The 16,585-nt window shown below is 37.8% G+C and overlaps 1 protein-coding gene across 2 annotated transcripts in view; it reads left to right on the forward strand.

The window, feature by feature from the left end:
* Positions 1-16,585, forward strand: part of col2a1b (collagen, type II, alpha 1b) — a 51,700-nt gene that overhangs the window by 30,878 nt on the left and 4,237 nt on the right. For both annotated transcript variants that reach the window (XM_044123071.1, XM_044123072.1), the window contains 19 exons: positions 741-785; positions 1,219-1,317; positions 3,096-3,203; positions 3,298-3,351; positions 3,530-3,583; positions 3,718-3,771; positions 3,969-4,022; positions 7,664-7,771; positions 8,087-8,140; positions 8,249-8,302; positions 9,424-9,585; positions 10,673-10,780; positions 12,471-12,578; positions 13,789-13,842; positions 14,464-14,571; positions 14,999-15,052; positions 15,187-15,294; positions 15,388-15,441; positions 15,597-15,704. In XM_044123071.1, the coding sequence (XP_043979006.1) occupies positions 741-785; positions 1,219-1,317; positions 3,096-3,203; positions 3,298-3,351; positions 3,530-3,583; positions 3,718-3,771; positions 3,969-4,022; positions 7,664-7,771; positions 8,087-8,140; positions 8,249-8,302; positions 9,424-9,585; positions 10,673-10,780; positions 12,471-12,578; positions 13,789-13,842; positions 14,464-14,571; positions 14,999-15,052; positions 15,187-15,294; positions 15,388-15,441; positions 15,597-15,704 (1,548 nt within the window). The remainder of the gene's footprint in view (positions 1-740; positions 786-1,218; positions 1,318-3,095; positions 3,204-3,297; positions 3,352-3,529; positions 3,584-3,717; positions 3,772-3,968; positions 4,023-7,663; positions 7,772-8,086; positions 8,141-8,248; positions 8,303-9,423; positions 9,586-10,672; positions 10,781-12,470; positions 12,579-13,788; positions 13,843-14,463; positions 14,572-14,998; positions 15,053-15,186; positions 15,295-15,387; positions 15,442-15,596; positions 15,705-16,585) is intronic.

Below are 16,585 nucleotides of genomic sequence, written 5' to 3' on the forward strand. Positions count from 1 at the left end.
ACTACTCTTATCGTAGTGGCACCAGGAGAAACCCCGGCACTAGAGTTTCTCCTAGTCCCAGGAGAAACACAAGTGACACCAAGGAATTTACTATAAAGAATAATGTGTGTCATGGGCCCCCAGATTTACTCACAGAAATAAATAAATCTGTGAACATATTTCCTTTTTTCTAAAGTTGTTTAAAAAAATGTTCAAACTGTCTTTATCTAAACTCCTGCTGCAGCTAACTGTACTACATTGCAATGCTGGCTTGCAAATAAACAAAAAGTGGAGATTTAGTTTTAGCCATTACTTCAAGTGTTTTACAAAGTATGTTAGAATTTGCATCCATAAAAAAAATGTACTTTTGCTGCAGCTTAGTATTTCAACAGGAGCGTTTTTCTGCTCTCTCTTGTTGCCTCAAACATAGGTGGCTGCTGCCCCTTACTTTCCATGCTAATTATAGTGCCAAGGAGAAACAGCAGCAGTTTTCAGTCAGAAGCTCAAACACAGTTCATCTGTATCAGATACTGCAGCTGCTCTAACTTTAACCAAGTTCTGCCTAAAAAGTTTTGACGCCAAAAGCAAAAAAAATAAAAAATAGAAATAGCCTATATTTTTTAAAAGTTATCAAGTATCTTCTGTTAACATGAGTCCGAGAGCATTTATATAACAGCAATATATGTCTACACTCAATAGTTGTACTGTTGACATTCAAACATCCTGATCTTCTGCTCTTTACTGTCTGCTTGTCTCTTTAGGGCGTTCCAGGAGAAGCTGGAGCTGCTGGTGCCACTGGACCCAGAGTAAGTCCCTTCGATTTAACTTAAACTGGTCAGTCAAGTGATTACCACGAAGGGTTATAGAGATGTGTCATTAAAAGGTTATGGTCAATTTCTGATATCTGATTTTTGAACACTTTCCCTTTGCCAATTCTTAGTTTGGCCAATTTCAATGCAAAATGATACAAGAACAGCATCGGAAAGCCTTTGGATGTCATTAGTGATATTACAAGCATATCTTTTGTGTGTGAGAGAAAAATCACTGTAAAATAAGGATATTTCAAAGTAAGAATTGCAGGATTTTAAGCTGTCTTTAGCTTATTTATATTAGCCTGATTAGAGTGGTTAACATTTCCTGGTGAAATAGATCTTTTACTTTTCCTATCCATTTCTGGCCAACAGCCGATTTTTCTGTCTGTTACTGATGGTTTTTAATTGTCGCTGTGTCCCTTTTCAGGGAGAGCGTGGTTTTCCAGGAGAGAGAGGAGCTGCTGGACCACAAGGTTTGCAGGGACCCAGAGGTCTGCCTGGAACTCCTGGAACTGACGGACCCAAGGTGAAGTTCAGAGTTCAGACCAGGATTGTTATCCAGTAAACAGGTTTCCATCAGTTGCACCTACACAGCTGGCAAACATGTTATTAGGTATCTGAATCACCCCCAACAGCCAACACAGAGCAACCCGAGTAGATGAGTGACTGACTAATTACATTTTCTGTTTTTGTGTTTTATATAATATTAGTTTTGGTGATTTCCTAAGAAAGTTATTGGGAGAGTTACCTCACCCAATCTAGTTCTTAATTGTCTGGTGATTTGTCAGAAGATGACAGTCTAATGGAAGTCTAAATTACCTCTGGGTCATGAAACGGCACCCCCGTTCAGTATTCTTGATGGCGAACATTTCATTTCATAAAAGGGAATTAACTTTGTGGTGCCTTAGTGACTCCGAGGCAGCTCTTACCAAATTATAGCTCATGGGTTTGACGTTATTAACAGGGGTTCTTAGGAAAAATTCTGTTGTGTTTCTAATTGTACCCTGAAATTCAGAAAATAATCCAAATTGAGTTTGACAAAGCATCCCTGCTGCATAGTTTTTAACACCTGAAAAAGTTGTTTTACTTGTGCAATGGTTAGAGTTCCAGCAAATATCCAGACTGGGATTGATGTACTTCTGGACCTTATTAGTCACTTCCTTTTGCTCATATTTATTTTCCTAGTTTATGTACTGTCCAATACCATCAGTTTTCATTCAGTCTGCAATAAAAACAGAAAACTTCAGTTTTTGAATTGAATCATACGTTTTTGCATCTCTGTCAACTCCTTCTGCAGCAGTAATTTGTCACTAGTGCATCGAGGGTATAAAGAGTTCACAGCAGTACAGCGGCTCTCTATCGTTTGGTTTATTATCCGCTCAGATTTTAATCCCAGTTTATAGATTTTTTTTCCCTGTGAGGTCAGACAGGAGCGGATAGAAAGGATGAGGATTAGAGCCAGCATGAATGCGATGATGGGGATGGGGTGAGCAGACATTCTGTGGGTGGAATTGAAAAAAAGAAAGCATTAGATTTATTGCACAAGCCACACTGCTCTGCACATCACTCGCTTGGCCTTGAGTAAACAGTAGCTTGAAAGTACCCGAAGGAAAAATTGCTGCTGCGTGAGCCCTGCTGTTAGCCGTAATAACACGAGATAGGATCGAAATACGTTGCGCATCTGAAGCTGAGCAGAATAGACTGTATAAATCTTACAAGTTCTGACCAGGAGTGGCCCTGATGCAGCCACTTAAAAAAAAAATCAAAGACTGCCTTTTTCATTATTTTTTTATTCTTTATTTTTTGCCTTTGATCTGCAGAGTAGAGTTTGTCCTGACAAGAGCCATCTTTCTTTATTTTACTAAAAAAGCAATAAGGGGCTACATATAACTCTAACTTTAGTTGTAATTAATTGACTTATGAACATAAAGTATTACTTCTACTTTGGTGTGATTTGGATCAAGTTCTTCTATTTTTCCAGTCTTGTGATAGCTTTGGAAACAAAGCACCACATCAGAAATGGGTTTGGTTCTTTGTTGAAGCAGACAGATTTTTTTTTTCTCATCCTCAGATGTCATCATTATTTTATTATGCTTTCAACCAACTGAAAAGTTTTAGCAAAAGCAATCAAAAATGTGTCAGAAAACACAAAAGTCTCTTTTTGAATTAGATGTAAGCACCTGGTGCAGAAGCTTTCATAGAGTTATTCATGAACTGAAAGCTTGAAGTAAGTTTTTAGTGACTGTCTCAACTCACTGCTGCTCCTAGCCTAAGCTGTCTGCTTTATTCCATGATCTGTAACAGGGAGCCATTGGGCCTGCTGGAGGTCCAGGAGCTCAGGGCCCACCAGGCCTACAGGGTATGCCAGGAGAGAGGGGAGCTGCTGGCATTCCTGGACCCAAAGGAGACAGAGTAAGCTCTGACGGAACCATGTCTTTTAGAAATTAAGGATAGTTGGACATAAAACGTGATTGATTGATTATTTATCAACCTCTTCTCCCTGCAGGGTGATGTTGGAGAGAAAGGACCTGAAGGTGCTTCCGGCAAAGATGGCGCCAGAGTATGGGATAGTTACTTATTTCATTTTTTATAAATAATTAAACTTCCTAAAAATTAATTAAAAGGACAAAACAATTTCAATGGCCAATGCTTAAATGGCCTTAAAAGTAAGATTCTTTTCAGCTATCACAACAAGCTAAATATTGTCTGGATTAATTGTTTTTCCTTCTGATTTGCAGGGTCTTACTGGTCCAATTGGTCCTCCTGGTCCTGGTGGTCCAAATGGCGAGAAGGTAAGAAATATTTATGTCTTTTTGAAAGCGCTTTATTGCTGAAATCATCAGTTAAAGCTATGAAGCGACCACTGACTGCATATTAACAAGTTATTTCATGTGTTTTGCTGGTCATGTATATGTGATTCTTGTAGGGTGAATCTGGACCTGCTGGGCCATCTGGACCTGCTGGTGTTCGTGGTGCACCTGTGAGTGTTGCAGTTCCAGACAGTTTAAGTTTATTGAAAAAATAAACAGTTTCAGCTCTACAGTAAGGTGCATTAACTTTACTTGAGTTCATTATTGAGGATCTTTCATTAGTCATAAGGTTACAAATCTTCTTTGATAACTGAGAGAACAGGAAGGTTCTTTCATTAAACGTTTTTGCCTCATCTTCATCTTTCAGGGAGACAGAGGAGAGACGGGACCTCCTGGGCCTGCTGGGTTTGCTGGAGCTCCTGTAAGTTTAATTACAAACACAAATGCAATCGTCTTATGTTGTCTTCTACTGGGAAATTTGACTTAAAAACAAAAAAATTTTAAAAAAATTATTGTTAGGATTTCAATCCCATTATAAATTGTAAGAATTACTCACATTTAATCCAGCATACAACTTGATTTTATTTATGATATTAATGCAAACATCTAATGTTTGAAAGTGAAGAAGACTGAGTTTAACTGTGATAGCAAGTCAGTGTAGCGACTCAGAAGTTTATACTATTGTTTTGCTGTTGTTTAATGTACAGAATAACCTGACTGAAATAAGCAAAAGCGTAAATGAAACGACATAAGCAACAAGTCCAGCATTAATGGTGCTTTCACAAACATTTGCCATACAATTTGCAGTATTCTACCTCTTTCTGCCCATTCCCAGTTAAAGTGTCCGTGGAAAATGTTCCACACATTATCCCAAATCCACTAACTGTTTTAGATTTGGTATGTCAGTAAATACAGAAAACCATAAATGTAAATGTCACTTATTTCTGTAAATGGAGTCCATGTTGCCCTATTAGAAAGGATGCTCCTACCTTTGATGTTTTGTTGTTGACTTCAAACAGTCCACACATGGGGTCTACAATTTTCAAAAGCAAAATTATATATTTAATTTTGTCAAAGTACCTGATATATTTCAACTTATTTTACTCTGGAAAGCTGAGCATCTTTGCCTTGGTAGGTTGTGTATTTTATGTGCTTTTTTTTTGATGCACTGAGTAACTGTCCTAAGACGGTTGTTTTCAGAAGTGTTCCTGAACTCTGCTCTCCATGGGAAGAAATGTTTTTGTTTGTGCTGCAGTGCTGCCTGAGGCCCTATAGATAACAGCCACTCAGGATAGATTTTCCATTCGCCACCTTGCCTCTTGTCCCCTTGAGATTTTTGATGTTGTTCGGTTCCTTTGATGATGTTGGGAGCTGTAGATGATTTGACTCCATTATATGTGGACACATCAGACTATTTTCTCATACATACAGTTAAAATTGATATTTATGTAAACACCCAGCTTCATCTATAGAATCCAACCCCATTTTTCTAAAACAGAATACATTCTAATACAGAATAGGAGAAGATACACTTCACTGTCCCCAGATAGGAAAACGTACATACATTTTACCCATAACACGTCACAATTACAAACTTCTATTTTATTTGATATCTTTTTTATATTTTGATCCAAGAAGAAAAATAACGTGCTCTTATAATGATTCAGGATGTGAGTCGGGTTATTATGATCTTCTGCACTGATCGTAGGTAATGTTACACCCTACTACATTCATTGTTACTGCAACCAGATTGCTATTCTAAACTTAACACACAATAATACTCTCAATCTGTTAGGAGTTCCTTTCAATTTTTAGCTAAGATCTCACACAATTTCAGATCATCTCAATTCAGTTTATTTGAATCTCAAGATAATTTGTAAACATTCATATACAAATATGTATACTCTCTATATACATTTTAGACCTAAATTCAGCTCAAACCCATCTGAATTACTCCAGTACAGTCCAGTAACATATTCAGATCCAACTTCAGTCAATGCATTTAGAGTATAATTAAATATCATCAGTGTCACTTCATTATTTATTATCAGATGGTAGAAGTCATCTGTCTAAGGAGGCCTGGTCAATTGCATCAAGTCATTAACAATCATTCAGCCTTAGCAAGCATGCAGCGACAATGGAGAGAAATCACTATGTCTTACCAGAAGAAAATATCTCAATAAAGACCAACTGCCCACAAGATGATAACATGAATATGTTTTTCAACTGTAATTACTAAAATTAAATGTGGTCTGTCTAACAGTTTATTAGCCTCCAAATTTTGGTTAAAGTAAATTTCTTCAACATGCTTTAAACTTGAAACTGCACGCCTCCTTATCATCTTTATAATTGGATTAATGTACTGAAATCAGTTTGGCATCATTTGTCATTCTCTGTTAACGAGAGAAGACAAAAAAGTTGACATTTTGATCACGGTGAAATGAGAATCCAGGTTCCATTAACTTTCCTTTCTCTATCAAATAGAGACGTTCCCCACATTATAACATGACATCTACCTGACACATCATTACCTTTTCACTGACACTATCTGAAAACACTCAGATGTGACGCTGCCTTTGCCAGTCTTTTCCTTCAATTTAATTACTCTGTCTTGTTTCTTTAGTGTATAATTATTTGGAAAAATATGAGTTTACAGACTGTCAGAAGCCATAGCTTCTATCATTTCATGTATTCTTACACTTTAGACAGAAATCCCTTGATTGGTTTTCATAAGCCATATCCTTTCAAATGGATTTTATCTATATATTTGTTAGAACAACATTTATCTCAAGGCTTTTTCCTCTACAGAATACAACTATGATTAATTATAGATTTTATGTCAGCCTGAATACTTCTGCAAGCTCTGTAAATACTCTCCATTCACAGCTTACATACTGTAACATCACAGCTCATCACCCGAAACACTGAAAACAATTTTGTGTGGCTTTTTTTTAAAGCTTGTGTCAGTTTTACTCTGGAGCCTGTCACAATTTTAATCAAGTTTTTTTTTTTTTTTTATCAAAGAAGTACATCTGCCACTGTCCTTACTGGGCTGTGCAAAAAGATTGATGCCCTTTGAAGCATTTCACATTTTGTAAAGTTGCAAGCACAAACTTCAGTGCATTTGATTGAGATTTTATGTGATAGACCAGTGCAAGCTGGTGGTTAATTGTGAAGTGAAGTGGAAAGAAAAGGATTTATGGAGGGTTTTCTCGCTCAGCTCTGTATAGTCTTGTCATCCAAAAATGTAAAGACTGTGGCATAACTGCAAACCCTCCAAGACGTAGCTGACAACCTAAGCTGACAGTCCAGGCAAGGAGAGCATTAATCAAAGTGCCGTCAAAATGCTTCTGTTAACGGTGGAAGACCTGCAGAGATCCACTGTGGGGGAGAATCTGTCAAGAGGACAACCATTAGTCATCAAATCTGGCTTTTATGGAAAAGTGGAAAGCAAAAAGCCATTGTTCAATGTAGATTACAAGGGTTACCATTTAAAATGCACCACGAGCCATGTAGATGATGAAATAGATATTTGTAAAGAAGTACTCTGGTGAGGTGACAAAGATTAAAAACCTTCACAACATCTTTCTCCACTGTGAAGCATGGGGATGGCACAACCATGCAGTGTGGAAACTATTCCTAACAGAGACAGCAGGACATTAAATAACTTAAAATTTAGGCAGAGGTCCACCTCCTAGCAGAACAATGACCCTAAAATCCAGCCTGGCCTAAAACAGCATATGTGAATAGAGTTTATACGAAAGCATATACATGTGCTAGAATGGTCCTGTCAAAGTCAAGAACAATTAAGAGTTTAAAAATTGGTCACAGACCTTCCCCATCCAGTCTGGCTGGGCTGGAGCTTTTTGCAAGGAAGAGTAGCCAATAAAATCCAGTCACTATGTTTTATAGAGCTGATAGAGACACATGTCAGTGTTCAGTATTGAGTCAGAAGAGCAGAAACCAACATGCAGAATCAACTGATCACTGGTTTACATCATGCTTATTAAATGCTGAATGTGAGAAAACGCTTGAGGTATGCACATCCTGTTTTATTCCCAGGGAGCCGATGGTCAGCCTGGAACCAAAGGAGAGCAGGGAGAAGCTGGACAGAAAGGAGATGCTGGAGCCCCTGGTCCCCAAGGACCATCCGGTGCCCCTGGCCCTGCAGTAAGTTTCATTATCAACCCAGCTGCTAATCTGCAACATTTAGCTTTGTTCAGATCTAATTGAATGGGGATTTAACCATAAAGGCTGCCTGACTGCTGCTTTAGGGAAAACAGAGGCACTTCCTGACATTTATTCTTACAAGTGACAATGTGTGCACCCAATCAAGCAAAAATTTTATTTTTTGTCTCTTTGTTGAACATTTATATACAGCAAACAGTAAGGAATTGTTCTACACCTGCCATAAAACATAAAAATGTTAATGAAACAAAAAAAAATAAGATCATATTCTGATTTACAGTTCTGCTTTAATCCTAGGGTCCTACAGGTGTTTCTGGACCTAAAGGTGCTCGTGGTGCCCAGGGTCCTCCTGTAAGTGTCTTTTTGAAAATCTATTATTTTGTTGGCCGCTTCTTGTTAGCCTGTTGCTCTCACTTAAATGACATTGCTTAGTGATGATACGATTTTCTACTCTGTTAGGGTGCCACTGGTTTCCCTGGAGCTGCTGGGCGAGTTGGACCTCCTGGCCCCAACGTAAGTTCACCACTTTGTTCACTCTACCTCTGCTCATCCACTTTACTCTGCAATGAAAACAGTAGTAATATTAATTATATATAATACAACATTAATCCAATCAAACAGACAAGAAAAAAGTGCTGGAAGAAATATTTAGAAATTTTTTTTTTTTCATAAACAGAAACTGCTAATAAAATATCAAGTTTTATAAAAAAAAAAAAAACATGCCCAAAAAAAGAATGGAAACTTTTATTGGTATTAAATCAGTCTTACACTTTTTTTTATTTGCTAATGAGCTTTTTCATAACTCTTCTTATCTTTGATTTGACTTCCAGTCAGAAACAGATGCTGGTCACAATAAACTACTAATATAAACTTGACTCTGTTGGAGGTATAAATTATTTTGGGTTTGCGTATAGCTGCAGGATGTTCTGTGCCATCTTTGATATCTTGGATACATCCGTTTCCTGCTTCTTAGGTTAAAAAGATGTAAACTGTGTGCTATCAGCATGGAAATAAAAAATCATACTATGCCTGCATACTGTGTCACAGACATGGCAAGTACAAAGTAAAGATGGGAGGCCTAAAAATAAACCTCTGAAGTAGTCCAAAGGTCATCATCATTAGGGATAACTGACATTTAATAACAACCACACTAAGGTATCTGAAAATAACCTTCACTATTATTTGAAATAATTTAATAAGATCTAGTGATCCAGTGATTAGATAAAATCTTATCGATGCAATTCTAGATTGTGTGTATGTTGGGGCTGGATAGTGGTAGTTTTTGACATGGTCAGTTTGAGATAAATATCAAATGCTGATCTTTACAATATTAGATTAATTTTCCCAGCCTGATCTATAAGTAGCTGTAGAGCAATTACCTTTCCTGACCCGACACCCAACCCCCCACACGCACACACACACACATTGCCAGAACTGTTTGTTTGAAGCAGCAGGAGTTTCTTTAGATAATTCCTAACAATAAAATGTGTCTTTGAGCTATTTACCCTTGTCACAATATTGAAGACAATACTGTTTATTGTTGCTGTGGATGGACTCTGTAAACAGAAATATTTATCAGTCAACTTACGCTCAAAATGAAACCTACTTTATATGTTTTATTCAATGCTTGGTAGGGTAATCCTGGACCTGCAGGTCCTGCTGGCCCTCCTGGTAAAGACGGACCAAAAGGAGTGAGAGGAGACGGTGGACCTCCAGGCAGACAGGGCGACGCTGGACTACGCGGTCCTGCAGGAGCTCCAGGAGAGAAGGGGGACCCTGGAGAGGACGGTCCTCCTGTGAGTGTGTTGCACCTCCTCCTATAAGCACCCAGGAAACAGGCTTTTACATAATGTGGAAATCTGTGACCTTGTTAGGCTGAAAATAGCACTATGGGTCCTGCTGCACCCACCTACTGTTGCATGGAGGTGCAAATCTAAAAAGAAGAAAATATTTAAATATATTTGTTTTCTGCATTTTGAGCCACTTTTATGTTTTCTTTTAAAACCGGACAGCCAATTTTAGCAGTAATGGACACGCTCACCGCTAATACACAGAGCTCTCAGTGTCCATCACTGACTCTAATAGCAGACTAAGATGCGATGGCACAAGGCAGCACAATTCGGTGACAGTGTAAGAATGGAACCTCAGCCTTTTACTTCAGAGTTGCACACAAACTCGCATACACACCAGTTACAAAAAGATGACAAGTTCTGTCAAGATAATGACAGGTTGTGTCCCGAGGGCGGAGGGAGGGTGGGGGCATCTTGCTCCAACTCTGAGACAGTGCTGTATTGAGTCCATCTCTTCCTATAGATTTCATCCTGTGTATGAAATCCTGAGCCTAGCATCAGCACATCAAAGCTTTGTCTGCCTCATGGTGCGTCTCAGCTGTCACTTACAGTCAGGTGTTCACTGTGAACATGATTTCAGGAGCTGCAAGATATTTTGACAGGGCAGCCTCTGGAGCTGAGGATGACGTAGACCAGAGAGGTGATGGAGAGATTCATTTTCAACTCTGACTGGGAATAAAATATTGTGCCGAGAGTGATGGAAGATATACACCTATCACGCCTTGGAAGTGATTTATAAGAAAAATAATGACTCAAGATGTGTTATGTGAGGGGATGTGCTGTGGTGGCGCAGGGGTTAAGCACAACCCACATGAGGAGGCCTTAGTCCAGCCGTCGCAGGTTCGATTCCTGGCCTGGTGACCTTTGCCGCATGTCTTCCCTCTTCTCTCATTACCCACTTTCCTGTCAATTCACTATCAAATAAAGGCCACTAGAGCCAATAAAACCTTTAAAAAAAAAAAAAAGATGTGTTATGTGAGAGGCGTATACCACAGTAGTGATGAGTTTTCTGTTGTTTTTATTTTCCACTCAGGGTCCACTAGGTCCCTCAGGTCCTCAGGGATTGGCTGGTCAGCGCGGTATTGTTGGTCTACCCGGGCAGAGAGGAGAAAGAGGTTTCCCTGGTTTGCCTGGACCTTCTGTAAGTAACATGAAGTCACATGATCAAGCACATAGATTCAAACTTATTTTCTACAAGTTAAATATAGGTGGAGATGAATAAAGCAAAGCAAAAAAAAGAAAAAAAAATTAATGTGAGCAAGAAAAAGCACAAAACAGACAAAAAACCAAACAAGAGCACATTATATGTCATCAAACATACTTTGCTTGTCCTTTCTTCTAATTTATATTAAAATATTTCAAGCAATTGAGTCAGACCTGTGAGAGAATCAGCTTTAATGGGCTGTTTTGAAACTGGTCATGAGGAAGATGTAAAATCTGATGTAGAAATACATAACTTTTTTTTTTTCTTAGAAAAAGGAACACAACAAATACAACTTTAAAATATAAAAAGGTAGACAAACTTATGTATTAGCTCTTTGGATGCTAAATTTAACATGTTTACTATCCTTGTATGGATGAAACCACAACTCAGCCCGCATTGTGATTTTAGACATGCACCAATAAAATTTCATGCCAGTTTCTTTTGCTATTTTCCAACCGACGCATAAACACCTTCAAAAGATCTCAAAACTGCTTTTGCAGCAGCTCCTGCAAGGGTGTGCATGTCTCCACAAACATATTGTCTCTCGAGCCCACAGACACACACAGCAGACAGTCAGAAGGTGAAAGCATCACAAACCCTGCTGTCACAGCTGATAATAAATATTAATGAATCTGCCATATGAGCACAATACTGACTGTTTTGGCACTCTGTAAAGTAAATGTAGGGAATCAGAAGATGTGCTCTGGACTGACAATCTGCTGTGTCCTAATTTGATCAGTCAGAACGCATCTCATGTCAACCAGGGCTTTTCCCCTCATGTTTCTGTCTGATGGAGATTACACCACAACATGTGATTGAAGAGCTTTCCCTGCTTACATCCAACATTTTTTGATATATGACATGAACCATGTCCCCTACTTACAACATCTCAGCGGGCATGTCCCCATCATCAATTATTCACCAGTGTGTATGAAAGGGATTCCAGTAAATCAAAATAAACCCACCAAGGAATGAGCTTTCAATGACAGATGGGAATGCAGATTAGACTTCATGTTCTCCGAATACGTGGCGTTTTTTGATCAAATAAAATGCAAAGTGTGATTTTTTTTTTTGTGATCAAATACTAATTGTTACTGTTATAAACTGTTTAAGCCCAACAGCTGAGTGCATTTATATAAATGATCTGGTCTAAATGAGATTAGACGTTGTTTCTCTTTTTCTGATCAGACAAAAAAATAGAACAAAGCACAGTGCTACTAAGAAATATAGTTTTTTTTCATGCAATAAAAGATTATGACATGACAAGTAGCTCCAGAAAAATGCTGGAGTTAATACATAAATTTTGAATATGTATATACCTCAATCTTGCACCGAAAGAAGTGAAATTAGGATCCGTGGTGAATGTGTAATCACAAGAAAGTGTTGAAGATAAAAATTATCTTGAGTTTGGGAATCACTCTTCTTTTTAGTTTCTTAGCTATGTATTTCAAATTCTTTCATTAAATCTTTAGATTCTTCTGAAGATTTATTTTTCTTTCTATTGTTAAAAATACACAAATGCATAACCGTAAATAAACCACAGAACCTGAACCTTGTGGAAATTTAAAGAGATGTATTTTTGTTTTTCATTTTTCAACATGTAACAATGAGTCCTTATTCCTGTCAGGGTGAGCCTGGAAAGCAGGGAGCCTCTGGTGGTCCTGGAGACCGTGGACCACCTGGACCAGTCGGACCACCTGGGCTCACTGGTCCTGCTGGAGAACCTGGTAGAGAGGTAAAGGAAAATAATCAACCCAAAGCATGTGCTTGATTGAATTAGAAATGGAAATTCAAATTTCAGACACATAATTGAGTCAAAGACTTCTGATTTGACTCAGACTCAGAGGTATAGGCAGCTTGGTAAGCAGGCTCCATATGCATATATTCTTTTTGCAAAAGGGATGAAGTTGAACAGTTGAATGTTCACATCAGCTCTGGCTTTATAATAATATCCAGACAATAGAGGTGGGTGGATTGATCCAAAACATTGATAATATTGATACCAAGTCGATATCAGTAGCAGATCAATACTACTGTGGTAAGATCGATACCTTAGTTTTAGATTCTGTCTTGAAATTTTATTTTGATTTTATGTAATAGTTTCTCAACACTACCTTTAAAAAGATTTTGTTTTGATTTGCTCACAAATGATCATTTCTTTTGCACTTTATTTATTTATGAAAAATGTGCATAAATTAGTTTTGTTTTTATATTTTTTTCTGTTTATCATATTAATATGTTTTTAAAATAAAGTCATTTTTTATTACTTTATTTTATACTATAAAATACTATAAAACACCTGAAGGTCAGAGGTTTGGTGATATATCAGACCTAAAAATTTAAAATATCGTTATTGGTATCAATATCTGTAATGATACCAATAGCTGATACTAGCCACATATTTACTTTGTATCGGATCAATACCAAAATATGCATTATTGCAAACCTCTTTAGACATAATTGCATATTTATATTTCTAATGAATTGACGTCTCATTGATTTTCAGAGTAATTTAAAGCAGCTCATAACAGCTTTTGAATATTAAATTTTCAAAGTTTAGAATGTATTTGTAAAATGTTTGCGCTGAAATAAGCAAAAGAGAAAACAATACAGGATTTGAATTTCCAACCTACAACAATGCATTCTTAAAGAGAGACTAGATGGCATGTATCTGAAAATGCTCATCAAAGACTTTAGAGTTGACCCTCTAACACTTGAGACTTGACTTTGACTTGGAGAAAATCTTCTTGTAAACATCTCTGGACAGTTGTCAATCCACTTCCTGTTTCATGTGAGCCATTGAAATTCTCCACACTTTGCATCACTCATCCATTTGCATTTTGTCCTATTATTGGCTTTGGCTGCAGTGGGGCTCATTATGCAGCCAATATTCATTCAGTAGGACACCTGGTTAGAATTAATTAACACTTCATTTTGTCTGACAGGGCAACCCTGGATCTGATGGACCTCCTGGTAGAGATGGTTCTCCTGGAATTAAGGTACAATTACAAGACGTCAAATCACCTGTTGTATGATTTTGTTATATATTTTGATGACAATGATACACACCTGTCATTGCCATCAAAACAAGTCAGAGAAATACTGACAATTCTGCAGGATGAAATAACAGGATCATTCATTCTTTGTGGAATCCCACAGATGTCATTATATGTCTACCAGATGAGTCAGAGAAACACTTCATCTCTGTCATGTTCTTTGGGTCCTTCCTTGGCAAATTTGAGCATGAACTACTCATTATCCTGCCAATAATAGTATTCATGCCATAGGGAAGAGTTGTTACCATGTAGGGACATTGATTGTATTCAAATAAAATGTTATTGAGATGGAAGTGTCCAAACAACGTTCAATGAAAGGTAGGATGCAAGTTTTGTTTGGAGAGTTTATTGTTAAAAGAGCAGTGTCAGTGTTGACACTTTTTACTCCATTTTTATTTAAGACATTTAAAAATCAGATATTTTAGCAAATTAATTCATGCTTGGTGTCTCCACAGTCTTTATGGCACTTTTGTTTAACAAAATTTCCTCAAAGTGGTTGCTGTAATAAGTCAGAAACATTGACCTGGCTGTTGTGATTTCCAACTTGTTCTCTTTCTGCTGCAGGGTGACCGTGGCAACACGGGTCCTGCTGGTGCTCCTGGTGCTCCAGGTGCTCCTGGGGCTTCCGGCCCAGTCGGTCCCACCGGAAAACAGGGAGACAGAGGGGAGTCTGTGAGTAATGACTCATGCACAAGCAAAGTCACATGTTTTCCAAAAGCTATTTTTAAAAAATCTACCAAAGCATAAAAATTGTTTTATGTTTTAATATTTCTGTGAAGCTCATTTCTGCTAGCTGAACATTAACATATTGTGTTACAAGTACAAAGAAGGTTTTCTGCTTCTTGGTACTTGAATGAGACCAAGAAGGAGTCTCCTTCTTGTGTTTCATCCCTGATAGACATTATATCCGAGACATAAATGAACTTTTATTGCTTTTCTAATTTGCACAATATTAATTTAATGCATTTCATAAACCGTTTACTTTTTTTAACAGAATTTTATTACTAGTGTGTTGTCAAATATTCTACAAAGATGTAGTTATTGCTAAACTTCTACGCAAGTCTGGTGTGTTAATATGTTTATCATTTCATTTTATTAGGGTGCCCAAGGACCAGCTGGACCTCCAGGACCTGCCGGTGCCAGAGGAATGCCTGTATGTATCCTGCACTGATAGCTTGGAACAACTTCCAGTCAAACAGAAATGAATATTCATTGTTTATCTTCTTTCTTTTAACAACTGTCACCAACACATAAGAGTTAATTAGCATGCTTTAAACTTGTTCTTAGGGACCCCAAGGGCCCCGTGGTGATAAGGGTGAAGCTGGAGAGTCTGGTGAGAGAGGACAGAAGGGGCATAGAGGTTTCACTGGTCTGCAGGGTCTCCCTGGACCACCAGTAAGATACCATATCTAATCTAAAACATTGTTACACTACTCCATTGTTTGTTTCATACTTAAGGCCTTATTTCCTGTGCTGTCTCTGCATTAGGGTCAACCTGGAGACCAGGGTGCCACTGGACCTGCTGGGCCTTCTGGACAAAGAGTGAGTAAAAAACCCAACCAAACATGTTGCAATTAAAGCAGTAAAATGGTTTAAAATTTAAAAGAAACTTGTATTTCTTTTTATCCAGCTGAGTGATTAGTCTAGTTATGTTCATGTTTTAGAATGAATAAAGTTATCAAACCTCCCTTCTATAGGGACCACCTGGACCTGTTGGTCCTGCTGGAAAAGACGGGTCAAATGGCTTACCAGGACCCATCGGACCCCCTGGACCTCGTGGTCGTACTGGAGACTCTGGTCCCGCTGTGAGTACTAATAAGAACATCATCCCCCTTTTTTGTTTGTTTTTAGTATGTTTTACTTTCCTAACTAACTTCTACAGAATAAAATATATGGCATCACATGCTTAATTATCTTGGTAAATAGATGTATATATCAGCCTCATATCCAAGACAGTGATATGGGTAATGTAAACATAAATAAATAATAACCTAAAGATTGAAGCTTTCTCCATGTAGCTTTCTGAGCCTTAATGATGTGTAAACGCTGCTAGCTGCTTCAGATCTGCAATTTAGTTCAGTTGAAATTATTGCATACAACTCTTTTCAAAGGTATCACCACCTCTTGAACTTTCTTGCTGCAGCCACAAACTTCAAAGTATTTTATTAGGATTTTATGTGATAGTTAAACACAAAGTAGCACATATCAGTGCTACAGTATGGAAATAGGATTTTTACTTTGAATTTTTCTGCAAATAAATGTCTAGTGTGTGATGTGAAAAGCTTTACGTAAAGATGGTTGAGACTACATACAAAGAGAACAGAGTACGATTTACCCAGCTTCACCTCTGTTCTGCAGCAGGGTCCAGTGTGTGCAATTGAACCTTCTTTACACACACGCACACAGAAATATTATCACTTCCTTTTGTTTGCCTCTTGTGCTGACTTAGGCTTTTCTAGAAGGATTTCCTTTCTCCAACATCTTCTACCAAACACAGATCACCAAAGAAACACACATTCAAGATCTGTTTATTTACTACACCGTTCTTTACACACATTCTTTATTTCACCATTTTGGTTTTCTTCCATTCTTTAGCATCTGTTTTTTTGTTATGCTCTTCACTCTGGAACCATTAAATAAAATCCAGTACTTTGCAGAATTTAAACCTAACAAGAAAGTAGAGTTC

Source organism: Gambusia affinis, linkage group LG07 (assembly GCF_019740435.1).
Source record: "Gambusia affinis linkage group LG07, SWU_Gaff_1.0, whole genome shotgun sequence".
In the NCBI taxonomy this organism is placed as follows: Eukaryota; Metazoa; Chordata; class Actinopteri; order Cyprinodontiformes; family Poeciliidae; genus Gambusia; species Gambusia affinis.